The sequence below is a fragment of the Mustela nigripes genome, chromosome 8 (assembly GCF_022355385.1).
Source record: "Mustela nigripes isolate SB6536 chromosome 8, MUSNIG.SB6536, whole genome shotgun sequence".
Lineage (NCBI taxonomy): Eukaryota > Metazoa > Chordata > Mammalia > Carnivora > Mustelidae > Mustela > Mustela nigripes.
Window position 1 is genome coordinate 23,656,037 of NC_081564.1, and position 17,738 is coordinate 23,673,774.

Consider the following 17,738-nt stretch of genomic DNA (forward strand, 5'->3'; position numbering starts at 1 on the left):
TTTTTTTTTTTAATATTTTATTTATTTGACAGAGCGACTGAGTGAGAGGCAGAACACAAGTAGGGCAAGTGGGAGAGAGAGGAGCAGGCTTCCGGCCAAGCAGGGAGCCTGATGGCAGGGCTTGATCCCAGGACCCTGAGATCAGGACCTGAGCTGAAGGCAGATGCTTAATGACTGAGACACCCAGGTGCCCCCATATACAAATTTTGTATAGACATTTGTTTTAAGTTCTCTTGGCTCAGTTGTGGGTATCCTTGATCTCAGTTCAGGTCTTGATCCCAGGGTTGTGAGATTGAGCCCTGTCTTGGGCAACGAACTCGGCATGGAGTCTGCTTGAAATTCTCTCTCTCCCTCTCCCCATCCCCTGAGCTGAGATCAAGAGTCCGACACCCAACCAACTGAGCCACCCATGCAACCCCCCAAAATATGAATTCTTTAATAACTCATTAAAATATTATTTTTTTAAGATTTATTTATTTATTTGACAGGCAGAGATCACAAGTAGGCAGAGAGGCAGGCAGAGAGAGAGGAGGAAGCAGACTCCCTGCTGAGTAGAGAGCCTGATGCAGGGCTCCATCCCAGAACCCTGGGATCATGACCTGAGCCAAAGGCAGAGGCTTAACCAACTGAGCCACCCAGACACCCCTAAAATATTTTTTAGATTAGAAAAAATTTTAAGTTTAAGTTTCCCTGATTGTTTAGCATTGTTTGTTTGAGAGTTAGTTTGTAGTTAGTTAAAATGAATATCCAAGGTCCATACATAGCCTTTGATTAATCTACATCTTAAGTGTCTTTTAATGTGTAAGTTTCCCCCTCTTTCTTTTGCTGTTTATTTGTTGAGGGAACTGGGTTATTAGTCCTGTGACATTTCCTACATCATTGATTTTGCTGATTGCAGAACCATTTTTATTTGTTCCCTGTATTTTTTACAAGTTGATACTTAGTTGTGGATGAGGTCTGAAGATATTTAGATTCAAGTTCTTGGTAGGAGTACATTACAGGTCGTGGATTTCCTCAGATTTCTTTGTTTGCTTTGGTCTCTTTCTTGCTGGAGGTCACATCCAAATGTCTTGAGTCTTAATTATCCATTCATTCTTAAGTGCCAGCAACTGAGAAATTAGTTAGAAGCTCCCAGTGTCAGAGCAGGACTTGTAGATTTGTGAGCTTCTCTTTAGGGACAAGCCTGCTTTTTCATTGAGGGAGATGGCGCACAGATGTGAGAATCTTGAGGCTTTTAGTTCTTAGCTTCTTCTGCAAAGATACTTCCAGTCCCCTGATGGAGATCCCAGTCAAGCTGCCAGAATTCTGGAAGCGGGGTGTGGAGAAGGATCTGGATACCCTGCCTAGCAGGGTTGGGAAGGAGACTGGGGCCCCTAAATGCTCACTATGTAGACTTCCATTCAGTCCCCTCATCTGTGGCCTGTGACTACAATTCTAGGAGCCATTCCTTGTTCCTTCTAGTTCTGAGCTCTCCTGCAATTCTGTGGGCCTGCTTCTCATCCGTATCCCACTCTAGGTATTCCAGAGAATCACTATAACAAGACATAAATCCAAGACAGTGACCCATTTATTATAGCAGTATTGAATCAAAAACCCCAGTTTGATTATCCTTTAATTTATTTACTGAAATAGTCACTAATGGCGACCTTTGTTACTTAGAGTGTGATACCAGAAAGAGGAGGAGAACAAATGTTTGATCTCAATAAGGATTATTCATTTGTATGGATTAACTCTCTTTTCCGGCTAATTCCTTCTCTGATTGTCATTGAAATATGTGACCTTAGTTATGAAGGGTGATTTCATTCTTTTAGAATAGATGTCTTACTATAAATGCCTCACAGTTACTCACAATTACACATAGTACAAGTGCACCCTTCTTCCACCATGCACTTATTACTCCTTTTTCTTTCTACTAGAATTTGTTTCCAAAGACTGCTCTGACAAAGTAGTATACATTTGGTGGCTTATAAACAACAGAAGTGTATTGTCTTATAGCTCTGGAAACTAGAAATTTGACATCAAGATGTCAACAGGGCCATCCTCTTTCTGGAGGCTCTGGAGGAGGATCTGTTCTGTGCGTTTCTCTTAGCTTCTGGTGTTGCCAGCAGTCCTTGGTGTTCCTTGGCCTGTGGACACATCATTCTAGTCTCTGCTTTCATTATCACATGCTGTTTTACCTGTATGTCTGTCTTCACATGGTATTCTCCTTTCTGTGTGTATCTGTCCCTGTGTTTCATCTCTTCTTCTTTTTTTCTTTTTAAGATTTTATTTATTGGAGAGAGAGAGAGCCCACAGAAGAAGAATGAGAGGTAGAAGCAGACTCCCTGCTGAGCAGGGATCCTGATGTGGGTCTTGATCCCAGGACACCTGCAGCAAGACATTGTTGCCCAACCACATTGCGCAGTCCCTCTTCAACAGAATCTTCATGAACTTGTGCTTCCTAGGCTTCATGGCATTCACCTACTGCATGACCCAAGCAGAAGGCAGCCGCTTAACCGACTGAGCCACCCAGGCGGCCCTCATCTCCTTTTTTTATAAAGATGCCAATCATACTGGATTAAGGGCCCGCTTTACTCCAATGTGACCTCATCTTAATCACATCTTCAAAGAATTTCCAAGTCAGGTCAATTAATAGGTACTCCGGGTTGGGGGACACAATTCAACCCACAACATTGCTATCCAACCCACAACATTGCTATTCTTTGCACTAAGAAATAAATAAAAACTATGTTGCTTATTTGGTTCATGATGAAAATTACTGGTAGAAATTATCACCAAATGCAAATGGAAACTGTACACAGTAATTTACTATTGACCAAAACTGCCCAGAGATTCATAAAGGTAACATTGACAACCAAAAAAATTAATCTAGGCAAAAAATAGGAAATCTAGGCCTCTCCTAGTGTTCTTACAAAGGGAAGTTGGAGGTCTTAGAGCATCACTGGGACAAGAAAAATGAACCAGTTATAGCCTTTTGAGTGTCATCCTCTTTCCTCCCAGTTTCCTTTCTTATAAAATAACTTTTTAAAAATGCATTAAAAAATTTCAGAGACTTGCCATGTTCATCTAGTGTTGAATTAGGAGGAAATTAGGAGCTAGCATGTAGCTGTTCGGAAATATGGCTCAGATAATTTACTCCCCTTTTCCCTCTTTCTCTTACAGTTAGAAGGGGAAGATAAAAGACTTTTTGATTCATGAAGAACCTGCTCACTAAGAAGTGTGTATCAAGCCGTTGCCGAATTTCCATCAGAAAAGAAGTAAGCAGAGAATGCAGAGGAAGATAGACTCCAGGTGAGTGATAGGACTTGATAAAAAAAGGTAACTGAAATTGTGGCCCATATAAAAACCTGTAAACATTTTGTGTGTAAAAATGATAATAAAAAAAGTGGTTTCTGCCTCAATTGTGAGTGGTGAGAAAGGAACTTTGGGTAAGGATTTTTTTGTTGATATTTTGGGTTTCTCATCTAGAGTATAATTAATGTACATTTCATACCTAATGTTACAGTTCAAAACGATTTTGTTCCATTTTGAGAGTGTGGGAATATCCATCATTAAAATTATGATTTTGAGCAAGAATGGGGGTGGTTTTGCTGAGATTGAAAGTTCCTTTTTTTTCCCTACCCACAAATGCTTTATTGAATTCAGTTGCAGATGTGTATCTAAAATGCTGTGAAAGGAGTGACAGCCTCAGACCATGGGCAACTGCTAATAGCTTTCATAATATTTTATGTTCTCTGAAATTGCTTAGAAAATTTTAAGTGAGCCAGTGGCAAAAATAATGATGAATGTCAGGCTCCCTTCTTAATGGGGAGTCTACTTCTCACTCTGTCCCTACCCCCTGCTCATGCTCACTCACTCTCTGTCATAAATAAATAAAATCTTTATTTTTTATTTTTTAAAAGACTTTATTTATTTGTCAGAGAGAGAGAGTACATAAACAGGGGGAGCAATAGGCAGAGGGAGAAGCAGGTTCCCCACTGAGCAGGGAGCTGGATATGGGACTCGATCCCAGAACCCTGGGGTCATGGATGACCTAAGCCTAAGGCAGACGCCTAACTGACTGAGCCACTCGGGCATCCCTACATAAAATCTTTAAAAAAGAAATACTGATGGGGGCGCCTGGGTGGCTCAGTGGGTTAAAGCCTCTGCCTTCGGCTCGGGTCGTGATCGAGCCCCACATCGGGCTCTCTGCTCTGCGGGGAGCCTGCTTCCTCCTCTCTCTCTGCCTGCCTCTCTGCCTACTTGTGGTCTCTCTCTGTCAAATAAATAAATAAAATCTTAAAAAAAAAAAAAAGAAATACTGATGAACATAATGATCAGAAGGGGGGCCCAAGACCATGGCCCAGATGTTCAGGCACTTGGTGATGGAGGCATAGGCCTGGGTCCCAGTCACATCACCTACCGTCTTCTGGTCATTAGACTTCATGGAGTAGGTGCATGCTATGAAGCCCAGGAAGCACAAGTTCATGACGATTCTGTTGAAGAGGGACTGGGCAGTGTGATTGGGCAATGACATCTTGCTGTGGGTGTTGATCATGGTAGTTGCCATGGGAGCTGATCTCTAGGACTCCCGGAGTACAGCCACCTTATGTTCCTCCTTGAGCATCTCATAGGTTGTGGGGATACCAGTGTGGCGCCACGAAAGAAGCACTGGGAATTGTGGTTTGTGGTGCATGGTAGAGCAGCTCTGGGCCCTCCATTTCCTCAGTAGTTTTGATTTCTCCAAAGAGTCCTTTTTTGGTGTTTGGGACATCCTGAGGTTGGAAGTTCTAACACCAAAGGCTGACTGGATGTTGGATCTTTCTCCTGCTTAAATTTAACCATGGTTACTTTTAGCCCAGATGAAGGTTCTTTTGATTCCAAATAGCAGAATCCAACTCTAGCTAGCCTTGACAGAGGGAAGGAATTTAGAAGAAAGAGTGCAGTTTACTAGCAGACCTCAGACTCACAGGGGTGGGTATATGGCTTATAGCTGGCCAGTCATGAGTGTCCCACTACCCTGGGCACGGTGATTGGTTCAGGGTTGGGCACGTGACTGCAGAGGCTAATCAGGGTTTGTTTGTTTCTTTGTCCCCACCCCACCCCCAAAGCTGAGACAGCCATTTAAAGTGAGGGTTGCTCTCTATTGCTGAGGTTGCTGGGGCAGCTGTTATAGCATCCACCAAGCAGAGGCAACAGAACCTTGTGCTGGTAAGCAGGTCAGCACATTGAGAGAAGCAGGAAGATCTAACAATGCTGAGACACCAGTTCTGGCTCTTAAAGATCTACTGCAGAATTCTTCCAGAGTGCAAGAGCTAGGGAATTACCTCTTTGTGCTGGATATCTAATCTCCACTCACTGCAAGAAATTAGCCAAAGAGGAGCTCAGCAGGAGGTATGAGGGAGGGAGAAGAATGAGGCCAGAGTATTTATTCCCTTGGCTCCCACCTTGGAAGATATTTTGGGTTGGCTGTGTCCCTCCCCTGAAGCTCACAGAGCACCTTGTAAAGCAACAGACTCTGACTCTCCTTCTGTGATCTGGTAGTTATTTCCTTTTCTTGTCCCTTTGGGCCTAGAGGTGGCACCAGCTTAGCCTCTACTAGCTTCAGGTTCCTGCACTTTCCCTTGTGGTTCCTCTATACCCACACCTTTGTAAATATGCCATCCTCAGATTATCCTGTTGTTAATATATCATCAGTTTTCTTTGGGAATCTTGGGAATTTTTATCATGACCAGTGTTAGATTTTGTCAAATGGTGTTTCTGCATCTCAAAATGATCTTATGGTTTTTGTCCTTTATTAATAGGGTATATTACATTGATTTTCAGATGTTAAACTAACCTTGCATTCCTAGGATAAATCCAGCCTAGTGCATGGTGTTTTTTGTACGGTTCTTCTACGTTGGATTTGGTTTACTAATATATTTTGAGGAATTTTGTGCTAACAGTTCTGTTTATTAACTATTGGTGTGTGTGTGTGTGATTTTTTTTTAAAGATTTATTTGAGAGAGAACACCAGTGGGGAGGAGCAGAGGGAGAGGGAGAAGCAGACTCCCCGGTGAGCAGGATCCCGGGACTCCAGGATCATGACCTGAGGCTGAAGGCAGACACTTAACCAACTGAGCCACCCATGTGCCCCATTGTGTGTGTATTTTTGTCTGTCTTTGGTATCAGGGTCTGATACTGGCTCAAAGAATGAATTTGCAAGTGTTCCTTCCACCTTTTTTTTTTCTGGAAGAATTTATAGAGTGTTGTCATCATTTATTTTTAAAATATTTGGTAGAGGGACACCTGGGTGGCTCAGTGGGTTAAGTGGCTGCCTTCGGTTCAGGTCATGATCCCAGCGTCCTGGGATCGAGTCTTGTATCGGGCTTCTTGCTCAGCAGGGAGCCTGCTTCTCCCTTTGCCTCTGCTGCCCCTCTGCCTGCCTGCGTGCTGTCTCTCTCTCTCTCTTTCTCTCTCTGACAAATAAATACATAAATAAATAAAATTTTTAAAATATTTGATAGAATTCATCAGTGAAGCCATCTGGACCTGGGCTTTTCTTTGTAGGAAACATTTTAATTACTAACTCAATTTCTTCACTTGTTATAGGTCTGTTCAGAGTTTCTACTTCTTTTTGAGCCAATTTTGGTAATTTGTGTTTTTCTGAGAATGTGTTCATTTCATCTCAGTTATTTAATTTGTTGGCAGAGAGTTCATAGTATTCCTTTATATTTTTTTATAATAAAATAGACTTTATTTCAACTTATGAAAAATTGGTGGTAATGTCCTCTCTTTCATTCCTATTGTTAGTAACTTGCTAAAGGGTTGTCAGTTTTGTTGAATGACCCTTACTGTTGTTACACTCTTTTTTCCTTATTCCAATTTGAATTGGATTCTTACTGCTTACAATAAGAATTTATGGAATTATTCCAATTAAGAATTATTATAATATATAAGAATTATATTATTATACATGTAATACATTTTAATATTATATTATTATATTACAATATATAAGAATTATTCCAATTTGAGTTGGATTCTTTTTGCTTGCAACCTATGATACTAACACAGAAATTTTTTGTGGCATTCCTTGGGCAAGGTAGAAGCCAGGGTATAGTGGGAGGGACCTATCTAGCAGTTGTTTGGACCCTTCCTTCTCAGTGATGCCATATTGGTGCTTCAGACCAACTACTGTTCAGTCTGTGTCTCAGCTCCAAATTTAGTCCTGGGTGGACGAATCTGGTTGGTCTAGCATGAGTCAGATTTCTCCTCCTGCTCTAATCCATCAGGACTTGGAGAAAGGTCATGGAGTTCCAGCATGGCTGCTGAGGTCTGCCCCAGCTGATCCCATGGAAAAGGGATCCTTGAAAGCTGAATCAGCACCCTGACAGTGTTTCCAATGTGATCTGACCCTTCAGGCCTGCCTCATTATATCCTCCAAAGCAAATTAACTATGGCTTAAAATGAAGCTCTGTAGCCTCTAACTCTGATTTATTTTCCCCAATTGCTTTACGGCTTTAGATGTGGGACCTTGAGAACAGAATGTATTTGCTTAAAAAAAATTTAAACTGTTAGCACAGTTTAGATTCAGAAAGGTACATAAAATATACTGTTTATTATATCATTTTGAAACAAACATGGAACCATCACACCGTAAAGAAATAGTGTATTGTCAACACCTCAGAAATACCTTTTTCTGTATTCTTTCCTAATCACACCCACTTCTTCTTCTCTAGAGTAAACCAGTGTCCTACCTTAATAGTAATCACTTTTGCAAATTTCTTTATATTCATTTTTATTCTTTTTATTAAGATTTTATTTCTTTATTTGACAGGGAGAGATAAATCACAAGTAGGCAGAGAGGCAGGCAGAGAGAGAGGAAACAGGCTTCCCACCAAGCAGAGAGCCCGATGCGGGGCTCCATCCCAAGACCCTGAGATCATGACCTGAGCCAAAGGCAGAGACTTAACCCACTAAGCCACCAAGGTGCCCCTTCATTTTTTTTTTAAGATTTTATTTATTTATTTGACAGACAGAGATCACAAGTAGACAGAGAGGCAGGCAGAGAGAGAGAGGGAAGCAGGCTCCCTGCTGAGCAGAGAGCCCGATGCGGGGCTCGATCCCAAGTCCCAAGTCCCTGAGCCGAAGGCAACGGCTTAACCCACTGAGCCATCCAGGCACCCTCCTAACAGCTTTTAAATATGCAGTACAATTATTAACTATATCATCACATGACCTACTTCTTTTATAAATGGCAGTTTGTAGCATTTGACTCCTTCACCCACTTTGATCATCCACCCCCACCCCTGCCTTTGGCAACCGCCAGTCTGTTCTCTGTGCCTGTAAGCTTGTTATTTTGTTCTGTTTTAAACTTCTACATATAAGGGAGAACATATGATATTTGTCTTTCTCTGTCTGACTTGTTTCATTTAGCACAGTGCCCTCAAGGTCATTCATGTTGTTGCAAATGGCAGGATTTCATTCCTTTTTATGGCTGAAGAATATGCTATTGTACATATATACCACATTTTCTTTATCCATTCACTTGTCAGTGGACACTTAGGTTGTTTGTCTTGGCTATTGTAAATAATGCCACAGTGAACATGGGCATGTGTATATCTTAGGGTTAATATTTTTTTTTCTTCTTCAGGTAAATCCCCAGAAGTGTGGATCATATGTAGGTCTCTTTTTAATTTTTGAGAAGCCTCCTTATTATTTTCCACGGTGCCTACATCAGTTTACATTCCCATGAATAGTATATAAGGGCTCTCTTTTCCCCACATCCTTGCCAACAGTTGTTATTGCTTGTGTTTTTGATATAGCCATTCTCACAGGTGTGAGGTGGTATCTCCTTGTGGTTTTGATGTGCGTTTCTCTGATGATTGGGGATAGTAAGCATCTTTTCACGCACGTACCTGTTCAACATGTGTATGTCTTCTTTGGAAACATGTCTATTCAGATGTTCTGCCCATTTTTAAATTGGATTATTTGTGTTTTTTTGTTATTAAGTTGTAGGAATTCTTTATATTGTTTGGATATTAACCCCTTATCAGAATGATTTGCAAATATTTTCTTTCACTCAGTAGATGGCTTTTTCATTTTGTTGATTATTTCCTTCACTGTGCAGAAGCTTTTTAGTTTTAGCTCCCTGTGTTGATTTTTGCTTTTGTTGTCTTTGCTTTGGTGTCAAATCCAAAAAAATCAGCACTGAGACCAATGTCAAGGAGCTTACTATATACATTTTCTTCTAGGAGTTTTATGGTTCCAGGTCTTACATTCAAGTCTTTCATTTCTTTTGAGTTAATTTTTTTTTTAAGATTTATTTATTTGACAGACAGAGTTCACAAGTAGGCAGAGAGGGAGGCAGAGAGAGAGGGAGAAAGCGGCTCCCTGCTGAGCAAAGAGACCAATGTGGGGCTCAATCCCAGGACCCTGAGATCATGACCTGAGCCGAAGGCAGAGGCTTTAACCCACTGAGCCACCCAGGCGCCCCTCTTTTGAGTTAATTTTTGTTTATGATGTAAGATAGAGGCCCAGTGTTATTCTTTTGCATGTAGCTGTCCAGTTTTCTCAATACCATTTATTGAAGAGACTGTCCTTTCCCTACTGTGTATATTCTTGGTTCCTTTATTATAAATTAATTGACTACAATTAATTTATAGTTGAGTTGATTTCTAGGCTCTCTATTCTGTTTCATTGGTCTGTGTATCTTTTTATGCCAATGCCATACTGTTTTGATAACTATAGCTTTGTAATATAGTTTGAAATCAGGGAAAATGGTGCCTCCAGCTTTGCTTTTTCTCAAGATTGCTTTGGCTCTCCAGGGTCTTGGTTCTACACATACTTTAGGATTATTTGTTCTATTTCTGTGAAAAATACCACTGCAATTTTGATAAGGGTTACATTGAATCTATAGATGGCTTTGGGTAGTTTGGATATTTTAACAATATTGATTCTTCTAATCCATGACATGGAATATTTGAGGTGACTTTATAGAATATAACCTGTGAATAACAAGAATCAACTGTATATATGTATTTTTTTAATTTTTATTAATTTATTTGACAGACAGAGATCACAAGTAGGCAGAGAGGCAGGCAGAGAGAGGAAGGGAAGCAGGCTCCCTGCTGAGCAGAGTCCAATGTGGGGCTCGATCCCAGGACCCTGGGATCATGACCTGAGCCGAAGGCAGAGGCTTTAACCCACTGAACCACCCAGGCGCCCTGTATATATATTTTTGATACTGCTTTTGTGTAGAATAGTCTTGCTAGATTCTTACAAATTTTGATAACTTACCTGTAGATTCTTTGGGATTTTCCACATGCATAATCATGTCATATGCAAAATGACACTTTATTCCCCCTTTGCCAATCTTTAGGACTATAATTTTTCTTTTTTGCTTTGCTCTGCCAGCCAGGACCTTCAGTACATTGTATAGAAGTGGTCTTACATGTCTTGTTCATAATCTCAAAGGGGAAAGCTATGAGTTTCAGTTGATACCTGCATATTCATATACTGATTCATATGAATATATTTATATTCACATTTTCAGTATGGTATCTGCGTAAGTTTTTCTTAGATAGCCCTTATCAGATTAAGGTTTCTCTTCTGAGAACCTTAAACCTTAGTTTAAGACTTTTTGTCATGAATGGATATTGAATATTTTTTAATCAACTATCTTTTCTCCATCTATTGAAATGATTATTTGTCTTTATGGTTGATTTTTCTAATGGTAACCTTCCCTTTCTGGAATTAAGCCTCCATTATATTGTATTATACTTTTTCTGTGTTGCTGACTTGAGTTAGCTAATATTTTGTTTAGATTTTTACATCTGTATTCATTAGTGAGATGTAAATTTTTCTTTCTTAAAATTTCCTGGTTAGGTTTTGTATTAAGGTTATGGCTAGTCTCCTAAAACCATGTGGTTTTATACAGATCTGGGTGTGTAGTGTTCTTTTTTAAAAAAGAAATCTGAGGAGGGTGCCTTAGTTGTTTGAGTGTCTGACTCTTGATTTTGGCTCAGGTCATGATCTCAGGGTTGTGAGATTAAGTCCTATGTCAGGCTCTGTGCCGAGTGCTGTGTGCAGAACCTGCTTGAGGTTCTCTCTCCCTCTTCCTCTGCTCCTCCCCTGTTCTCTCTGTGTCTTTTTCTCTCAAATAGAATAGAACAGAATAGAAAAAGAATTCCTTCGATAGTTTATGTGAGATTGTCATGAATTTTTCCTATCATTTTGGTGGAACTTGACAGGAAGACCATCAAGGCCTGGATATTTCATTGCAAGAAGGTTTTTACTACTGTTTATTTTTGCTAATGGTTACTGGACTGTTCACATTTTATACTTCTTGTGCAGTTTTTGTTAAGTTTTGTTTTTCTAGCTACTTATCCATTTTATCTATATTTTCACATTTATTTTTATCAAGTTATTTACAATATCTCTTTGCATTTCTAATGATGTGTTTCCTTTTCCCCCCTAATACTGGTTTTTGGCCTTCTTTTTAAGAAGAGATTCTTGAGCAGTTTCATTGACTATTTGTCAGCTTTATTAGTGTTTTTTAAAAACTCACTTTCCTTTTTGCTCTTCTCTGCTATGTTTTCCATTCATGTGAAAAAGAATCAACATTGCAGGCCTGAGACTGCTATTCTTAGAAAGTCCTGCTTACAAGGTAGGTCCTTGACTGGTGTCTAGAGACTTAGATTTCAGGATGGTTCTCACCGTTCCCACTGATAAGGGTAGTTAACTGTGCTAACAATGTAGTTTATACTGAGCACCAGCTTTCTTTCTAGGAATCTAGAATTTTGGTATGTGATAGGAAGAGGGTGCCAATAGGACCAGCCCCCATAAGAACTTTGGCCACTGAGTCTCTGATAAACTTCCCTGGTAGATGACATTTCATATGTGTTCACATAATTGAGTGCTGGGGGAATTAAGGGTATTCTTTTTTTTTTTTTTTAACGTTTGTTCCTGCATTTTATTTTTTTTCCCTTTTAAAAAATTTTTTTTATTTTTTTATTAACATATAATTTATTATTAGTCCCAGGGGTACAGGTCTGTGAATCGCCAGGTTTATACACTTCACAGCACTCACCATAGCACATAACCTCCCCAGTGTCCATAACCCACCCTCTTCTCCCTACCCCCGTACCCCCGGCCCCCCTCAGTTTGTTTTGTGACATTAAGAGTCTCTTATGGTTTGTCTCCCTCCTGATCCCACCTTGTTTCATTTATTTTTTTCCTACCCCCCAAGCCTCCCAAGTTGCCTCTCAACTTCCTCATATCAGGGAGATCATATGATAATTGTCTTTCTCTGATTGACTTATTTCGCTAAGCATAATGCCCTCTAGTTCCATCCACGTTGTTGCAAATGGCAAGATTTCATTTCTTTTGATGGCTGCATAGTATTCCATTGTGTGTGGTGTGTGTGTGTGTGTGTGTGTGTGTGTGTGTGTGTGTGTATATATATATATATATATATATCACATCTTCTTTATCCATTCATCTTTTGATGGACATCTAGGTTCTTTCCATAGTTTGGCTATTGTGGACATTGCTGCTATAAACATTCAGGTGCACGTGCCCCTTTGGATCACTATGTTTGTATCTTTAGGGGAAATACCCAGTAGTGCAATTGCTGGGTTGTAAGGTAGCTCTATTTTCAACTTTTTGAGGAACCTCCATGCTGTTTTCCAGAGTGGCTGCACCAGCTTGCATTCCCACCAATAGTGTAGGAGGGTTCCCCTTTCTCCACATCCTTGCCAGCATCTGTCATTTCCTGACTTGTTAATTTTAGCCATTCTGACTGGTGTGTGGTGATATCTCATTGTGGTTTTGATTTGTATTTCCCTGATGCCGAGTGATTTGGAGCACTTTTTCATGTGTCTGTTGGCCATCTGGATGTCTTCTTTGCAGAAATGTCTGTTCATGTCCTCTGCCCATTTCTTGCTTGGATTATTTGTTCTTCAGATGTTAAATTTGCTAAGCTCTTTATAGATTTTGGATATTAGCCCTTTATCTGATATGTCCTTTGCAAATATCTTCTCCCATTCTGTCAGTTGTCTTTTGGTTTTGTTAACTGTTTGCTATGCTGTGCAAAAGCTTTTGATCTTGATGAAGTCCCAATAGTTCATTTTTGCCCTGGCTTCCCTTGTGTTTGACGTTGTTCCTAGGAAGAAGTTGCTGCGGCTGAGGTTGAAGAGGTTGCTGCCTGTGTTCTCCTCAAGGATTTTGATGGATTCCTTTCTCACATTGAGGTCCTTCATCCATTTTGAGTCTGTTTTCATGTGTGGTATAAAGAAATGGTCCAATTTTATTTTTCTGCATGTGGCCGTCCAATTTTCCTAATACCATTTATTGAAGAGGCTGTCTTTTTTCCATCGGACATTCTTTCCTGCTTTGTCGAAGATTAGTTGACCATAGAATTGAGGGTCTATTTATGGGCTCTCTATTCTGTTCCATTGATCTACGTATCTGTTTTTGTGCCAGTACTGTGAAGTCTTGATGATGAATTAAGGGTATTCTATGTGGCTCCACTGGGAGAGGACTCTTGGAAGTATGCACCTGATTTGTCCCCTCCCCCTTTTCTCTTTACTGAATTTGCTTTGTGCCCTCTTGCTGTGATAAATCATAGCCTCAAGGGCAACTATATGCTGAGTTCTGTGAGTCCTTCTATCTAATCATCACTGAATCTACGGGGTAGCCTTGGGAATGTTTGGCTTACCATTGTGAATGGGAGGTATTTTTGTCAGAGATCGGGCTGCTTATTGTTCTTGAAGCATAGTTACTCTCAGTCAGTCTCATTTTGCTTATCTATTTAATTTCCCTTGTGCATCAAGAGATATTTGCATCACATGCAGAGATAATCTGATTCTCTCCTTTCCCCATTGCTCCTCAAATTTAAGGTCTCTTAAGGATGGTGCAGTTAAGAAAACTTATCCTCCAAAGGTACTGGCCAACCAGAAGTCTTCTGCCTTCTCTGGGATCCGGAGTGAGAAACCTTGGCCCACTCATCCAGTTCAGTATCCTGCCTCACATGGTTGGACCCGAAGGAACCGGTTACGAGAATTGCGTATCAGGTGAGCCTGCAAGTTGTCACCTGCCTGCAGTGGATTTTCCACTGTTCACTCTTCTTGGTTAAAATGAGGGGATGATTCTTATTCTCCTATCTCAATTAGTCGGAGACTTTGATGCCTACTCTTTGTGGCAGAATGTTCAGAAGAGAAGGATATTTCGGAATCTACAGACTTAAAGTCTGTCATTCTGTGTTTTCATTCCCATTCTCTAGTTGTACCCACAATGTATAAGCTATAAAGAGTCTTCCAGAAGAAGTCTAAACATAGTATAAGAAAAATTATCATTTTCTACTCCTCTTGATTAGGTCTATCAAAGGCATTTATTCATCCAGCGAAAAATTTTTTAAAAGATTTTTATTTATTTGAGGGGGAGAGAGAGAAGGAGAGCAAGAAAGCAGGAGCAAGGGGGAAGGGATGGAGGCAGAGGGAGAAGCAGACTCCTCACTGAGCAGGGAGCCCAATTCGGGGCTCGATCCCAGGACTCTGGGATCAGAACCTGAGCCAAAGGCAGACACTTAACCAACTGAGCCACTCAGGTGCCCTCAACAAAAATTTATCAGGCTTTCTCTTCCTGAAGACGTGGCATCCATCTCCTATGCAGCATCACGGACTTCCTCTGACCTCTGGTGAAGCCCAAGATTGTTACAAAGAGGACCAAGAAATTTATCTGGCACCAGATATGTCAAAATTAAACACAAATGGAAGAAACCCAGAGGCATTGACGGTAGGGTGCACGGAAGATTCAAGGGCCAGATCCTGATGCCCGGCATATGATACAGGAACAACAGGAATACCAAGCACATGCTGCCCATTGGTTTCTGGAAGTTCCTAGCCCACAGTGTCAGCTCTGCGATGTGCAATAAATCTTACTGTGTAGAGATTACTCCCAGTGTCTCCTCTAAGAAGCACAAAGCCACTGTGGAAAGAGCAGTCCAGCTGGCCATCAGAGCCACCAATCCCAATACCAAGCTTCACAATGAAGAAAATGAATAGATAGCTTATGTGCATATTTGTGTTAATAAAACCATCAAACTACCAAAAAAATTTATCAGGTGTCTACTTGGCCAGGTGTTGTGCTAGATGATGAGCATATAAGGTGAATAAGACATTTGTAATCCATGACCTCCCAAAGGCTTAAAATCATGTAGGCTTGACTGAGTGTTGAGTCCCACCAAGAAAACAGGATAAATGCTAGAAGATGAGAGGATGTAGTGCTGCAGGCCCACATGGGTGGAACAGCCCCGCTAGTGTAGCCAGAGGAAGTGGGCTTTAAGATGAGCCTTATATGGTAATGTATGAATAAGCCACATAAAGAGTAGGAAGAAGAAGAGTGTTCCAAGCTGAACCTGGAGACTAACTGGCCGAGACAAGCCACCTTTATTGTATGTGTACCAGGCGCTGTGCTAGGTACTTGAGATACTATAAGACTTGGTCCCCATTCTCAAGGGCTTATAGTGCAGAGGGAACAACAGGTCCCCTGTGAGCCGATTACTGTGATTTGGTGTCATAACATTATATTATACTAAGGGTTGAATCAGGGTGTTGAGGGTACAAGGCTACTCACCATGTTTGGATTGGGGAAGGTCCAGGAAGGCTTCCCTTAGGAGCAAGCATTGAAGGTGAACCTTGATAGGTAAGTGGGCATTTGCTAGGTGTTTTAGGTAGTAAGAATAATGTGAATAAAAGCATTTTCTTGTACTTGCTTCCTTTATTTCGACTCTGAAGTCTTCATTGACAAAAGACTTTATATTGAAAGTATTTTTTCAAAAATAATCGTCTTGGGGGTCACCTGGCTGGCTCAGTTGGTAAAGCATATGACTCTTGATCTCAGGGTTGTGAGTTAGAGCCCCACAATGAGGGTAGAGATTACTTATAAACATAAAAATAATGAAACAATCTGCTTGATCTTGGCTTTATAAATTTGTCCATCCTATGCACTATTTGATGCAAGAATAGCTGTGATTCACCTTTTGACTCATGCTAGCATACCTCCCCATGGGACATTAATTTCCCCCTGCTTTCCAGAAAATTGATGAAATAAGTCAAATGGAATTTTAAAATGTGTATGTATATATCCTTTCTTTCCTTCTTTCAGATGCGTGACCAGAAAGTTCTTATATTTGTGGATTCGAATGACTTTTGGAAGAGTATTTCCCTCTAAAGCCAGGTAGTATTAGCTCAGAAAACCAAATTCCTCTGAGTTTATTCTAGGTTTTTGTTTTGTAGTAAGCCCATATGTAACCTTTGTTATGGCATGTGTTACATTCTCCTCCCCTCTCCCCCAGCCTCTAGCAGGCATATGATATAATGGTAACCTAACACGCCCTAGTTTGACCCAATGAGTGTATGAAGGAATCCTAAGTAAACCAGGGTAGCTAAGACCCTCTCTGAAAAAAAGGATTTGCCCAGAAGTAAATAATCTCTTTCATGGACTGACCACATTGACTTGATCTAGAACAGAACCGGGGGCGGGGGGAGTTGGCATTGGCAAGGGGAGTGAAATTTTAGTATAGAAAGTCCCTGTGCCCCCCGCTTCACTTTGTATGGGCCACTGCCCCCTACTGCGGGTTTGGTTAAAACTGCTTCAGCTGCAGCACAAAGAGCGAAAAGTGGATTGCACTGGGAGCCACCAGGGTCAGGGACCCATACAGGAGCCGGTGGGGTTGGAGACAAAGGGCCAGTGTAGGGTTTATTGCTAAGGAAAAATTGACAGCCATTGAGATGTAAGCATTTTTTTAAAAACAGAAATGTTGTGGGCTCTTAACCCCTCTACTCGTCCCTTATTACAACTTTTCTTTTTTCATTTTTCTGACATTGTGGCTTTCTTAATCTGGAACATCATCCAAGTCTCTTAAGCAAATTTGGCCTGTGGGTGTCCTCTGAAATCTTTGCATGCACCCTGTGGGGAGCCATGCTCTTCCCATCTCCTTTGTGTGTCTTTACCAGTCCCAGCCTCACAGGTTAGGCAGAGTTCACCTCTGCATTTCCTTCTTCTCCTGGACCTTGGCCCTGTCCTTTTTCACTTGCTTGGTAGCTTTTCAGTACCTACAAATAAAGTTGTTTTTAATTCAGTTGAATATTTTATTTATTACTCCACCCAAACTTTTATTCTTCTTTTAGTGACTGTCCTAAAGCATAAAATATATATGTTTAATTCATCAGTGTCTAATGTTAATAGGCTCTTTTGCCCTCTTCCCAAACAAGGCAAGGTCCTTAAAGCAACCTTTAACTCTGTCTGTCCCCTCTCCTGACTTGTATGCCCTTTCTGTGAGGTATTTTAATTCTGTTTATATTTGAAAATCTGTAAAACATTATTTTTTCTGGTTTTATACAGCTAATATTCACATATTTATCCTTCCTGTTTTTTTTTCCCTGTGTCTCCAGTTTTCCATCTGTGATTATTTTCCTTATGTCCTTGGAACAGCCTGATAATTTGCATCAGAATAGATCTGCTTGTGATGAATTCTCTCAGATTTTGTCTAAAAATGTTTTTATTTCACTTTCGTTTTTGAGGGATATTTCACTGCATAGAGAAATCTAGGTTGCCAGTTTCTTCCCCAGCATTTTGAAGATAGTTCATTGTCTTATGGCTTCCATTTGTAAGTTGTTAGTCTAACTGTTGCTGGTTTGAAGATTCATTATCTTATTTTTCAGAGTTTTTTTTTTTTTTTTAAGATTTTATTTATTTGCCAGAGAGAGAGAGGG

At 40.5% G+C, this 17,738-nt stretch overlaps 1 protein-coding gene across 13 annotated transcripts in view; it reads left to right on the forward strand.

The window, feature by feature from the left end:
• The window catches only part of SFI1 (SFI1 centrin binding protein), a 101,857-nt gene that overhangs the window by 6,897 nt on the left and 77,222 nt on the right, over nt 1-17,738 (forward strand). For 9 of the 13 annotated variants that reach the window (XM_059408870.1, XM_059408869.1, XM_059408874.1 and 6 more), the window contains exons 2-4: nt 3,163-3,291; nt 13,863-14,036; nt 16,129-16,200. In XM_059408870.1, the coding sequence (XP_059264853.1) occupies nt 3,269-3,291; nt 13,863-14,036; nt 16,129-16,200 (269 nt within the window). In that variant the 5' untranslated portion in view covers nt 3,163-3,268. Of the gene's footprint in view, nt 1-2,552; nt 2,636-3,162; nt 3,292-13,176; nt 13,215-13,862; nt 14,037-16,128; nt 16,201-17,738 lie in introns of those variants that run through there. The other 4 variants (XM_059408871.1, XM_059408872.1, XM_059408873.1 and 1 more) reach the window with 4 other exon arrangements.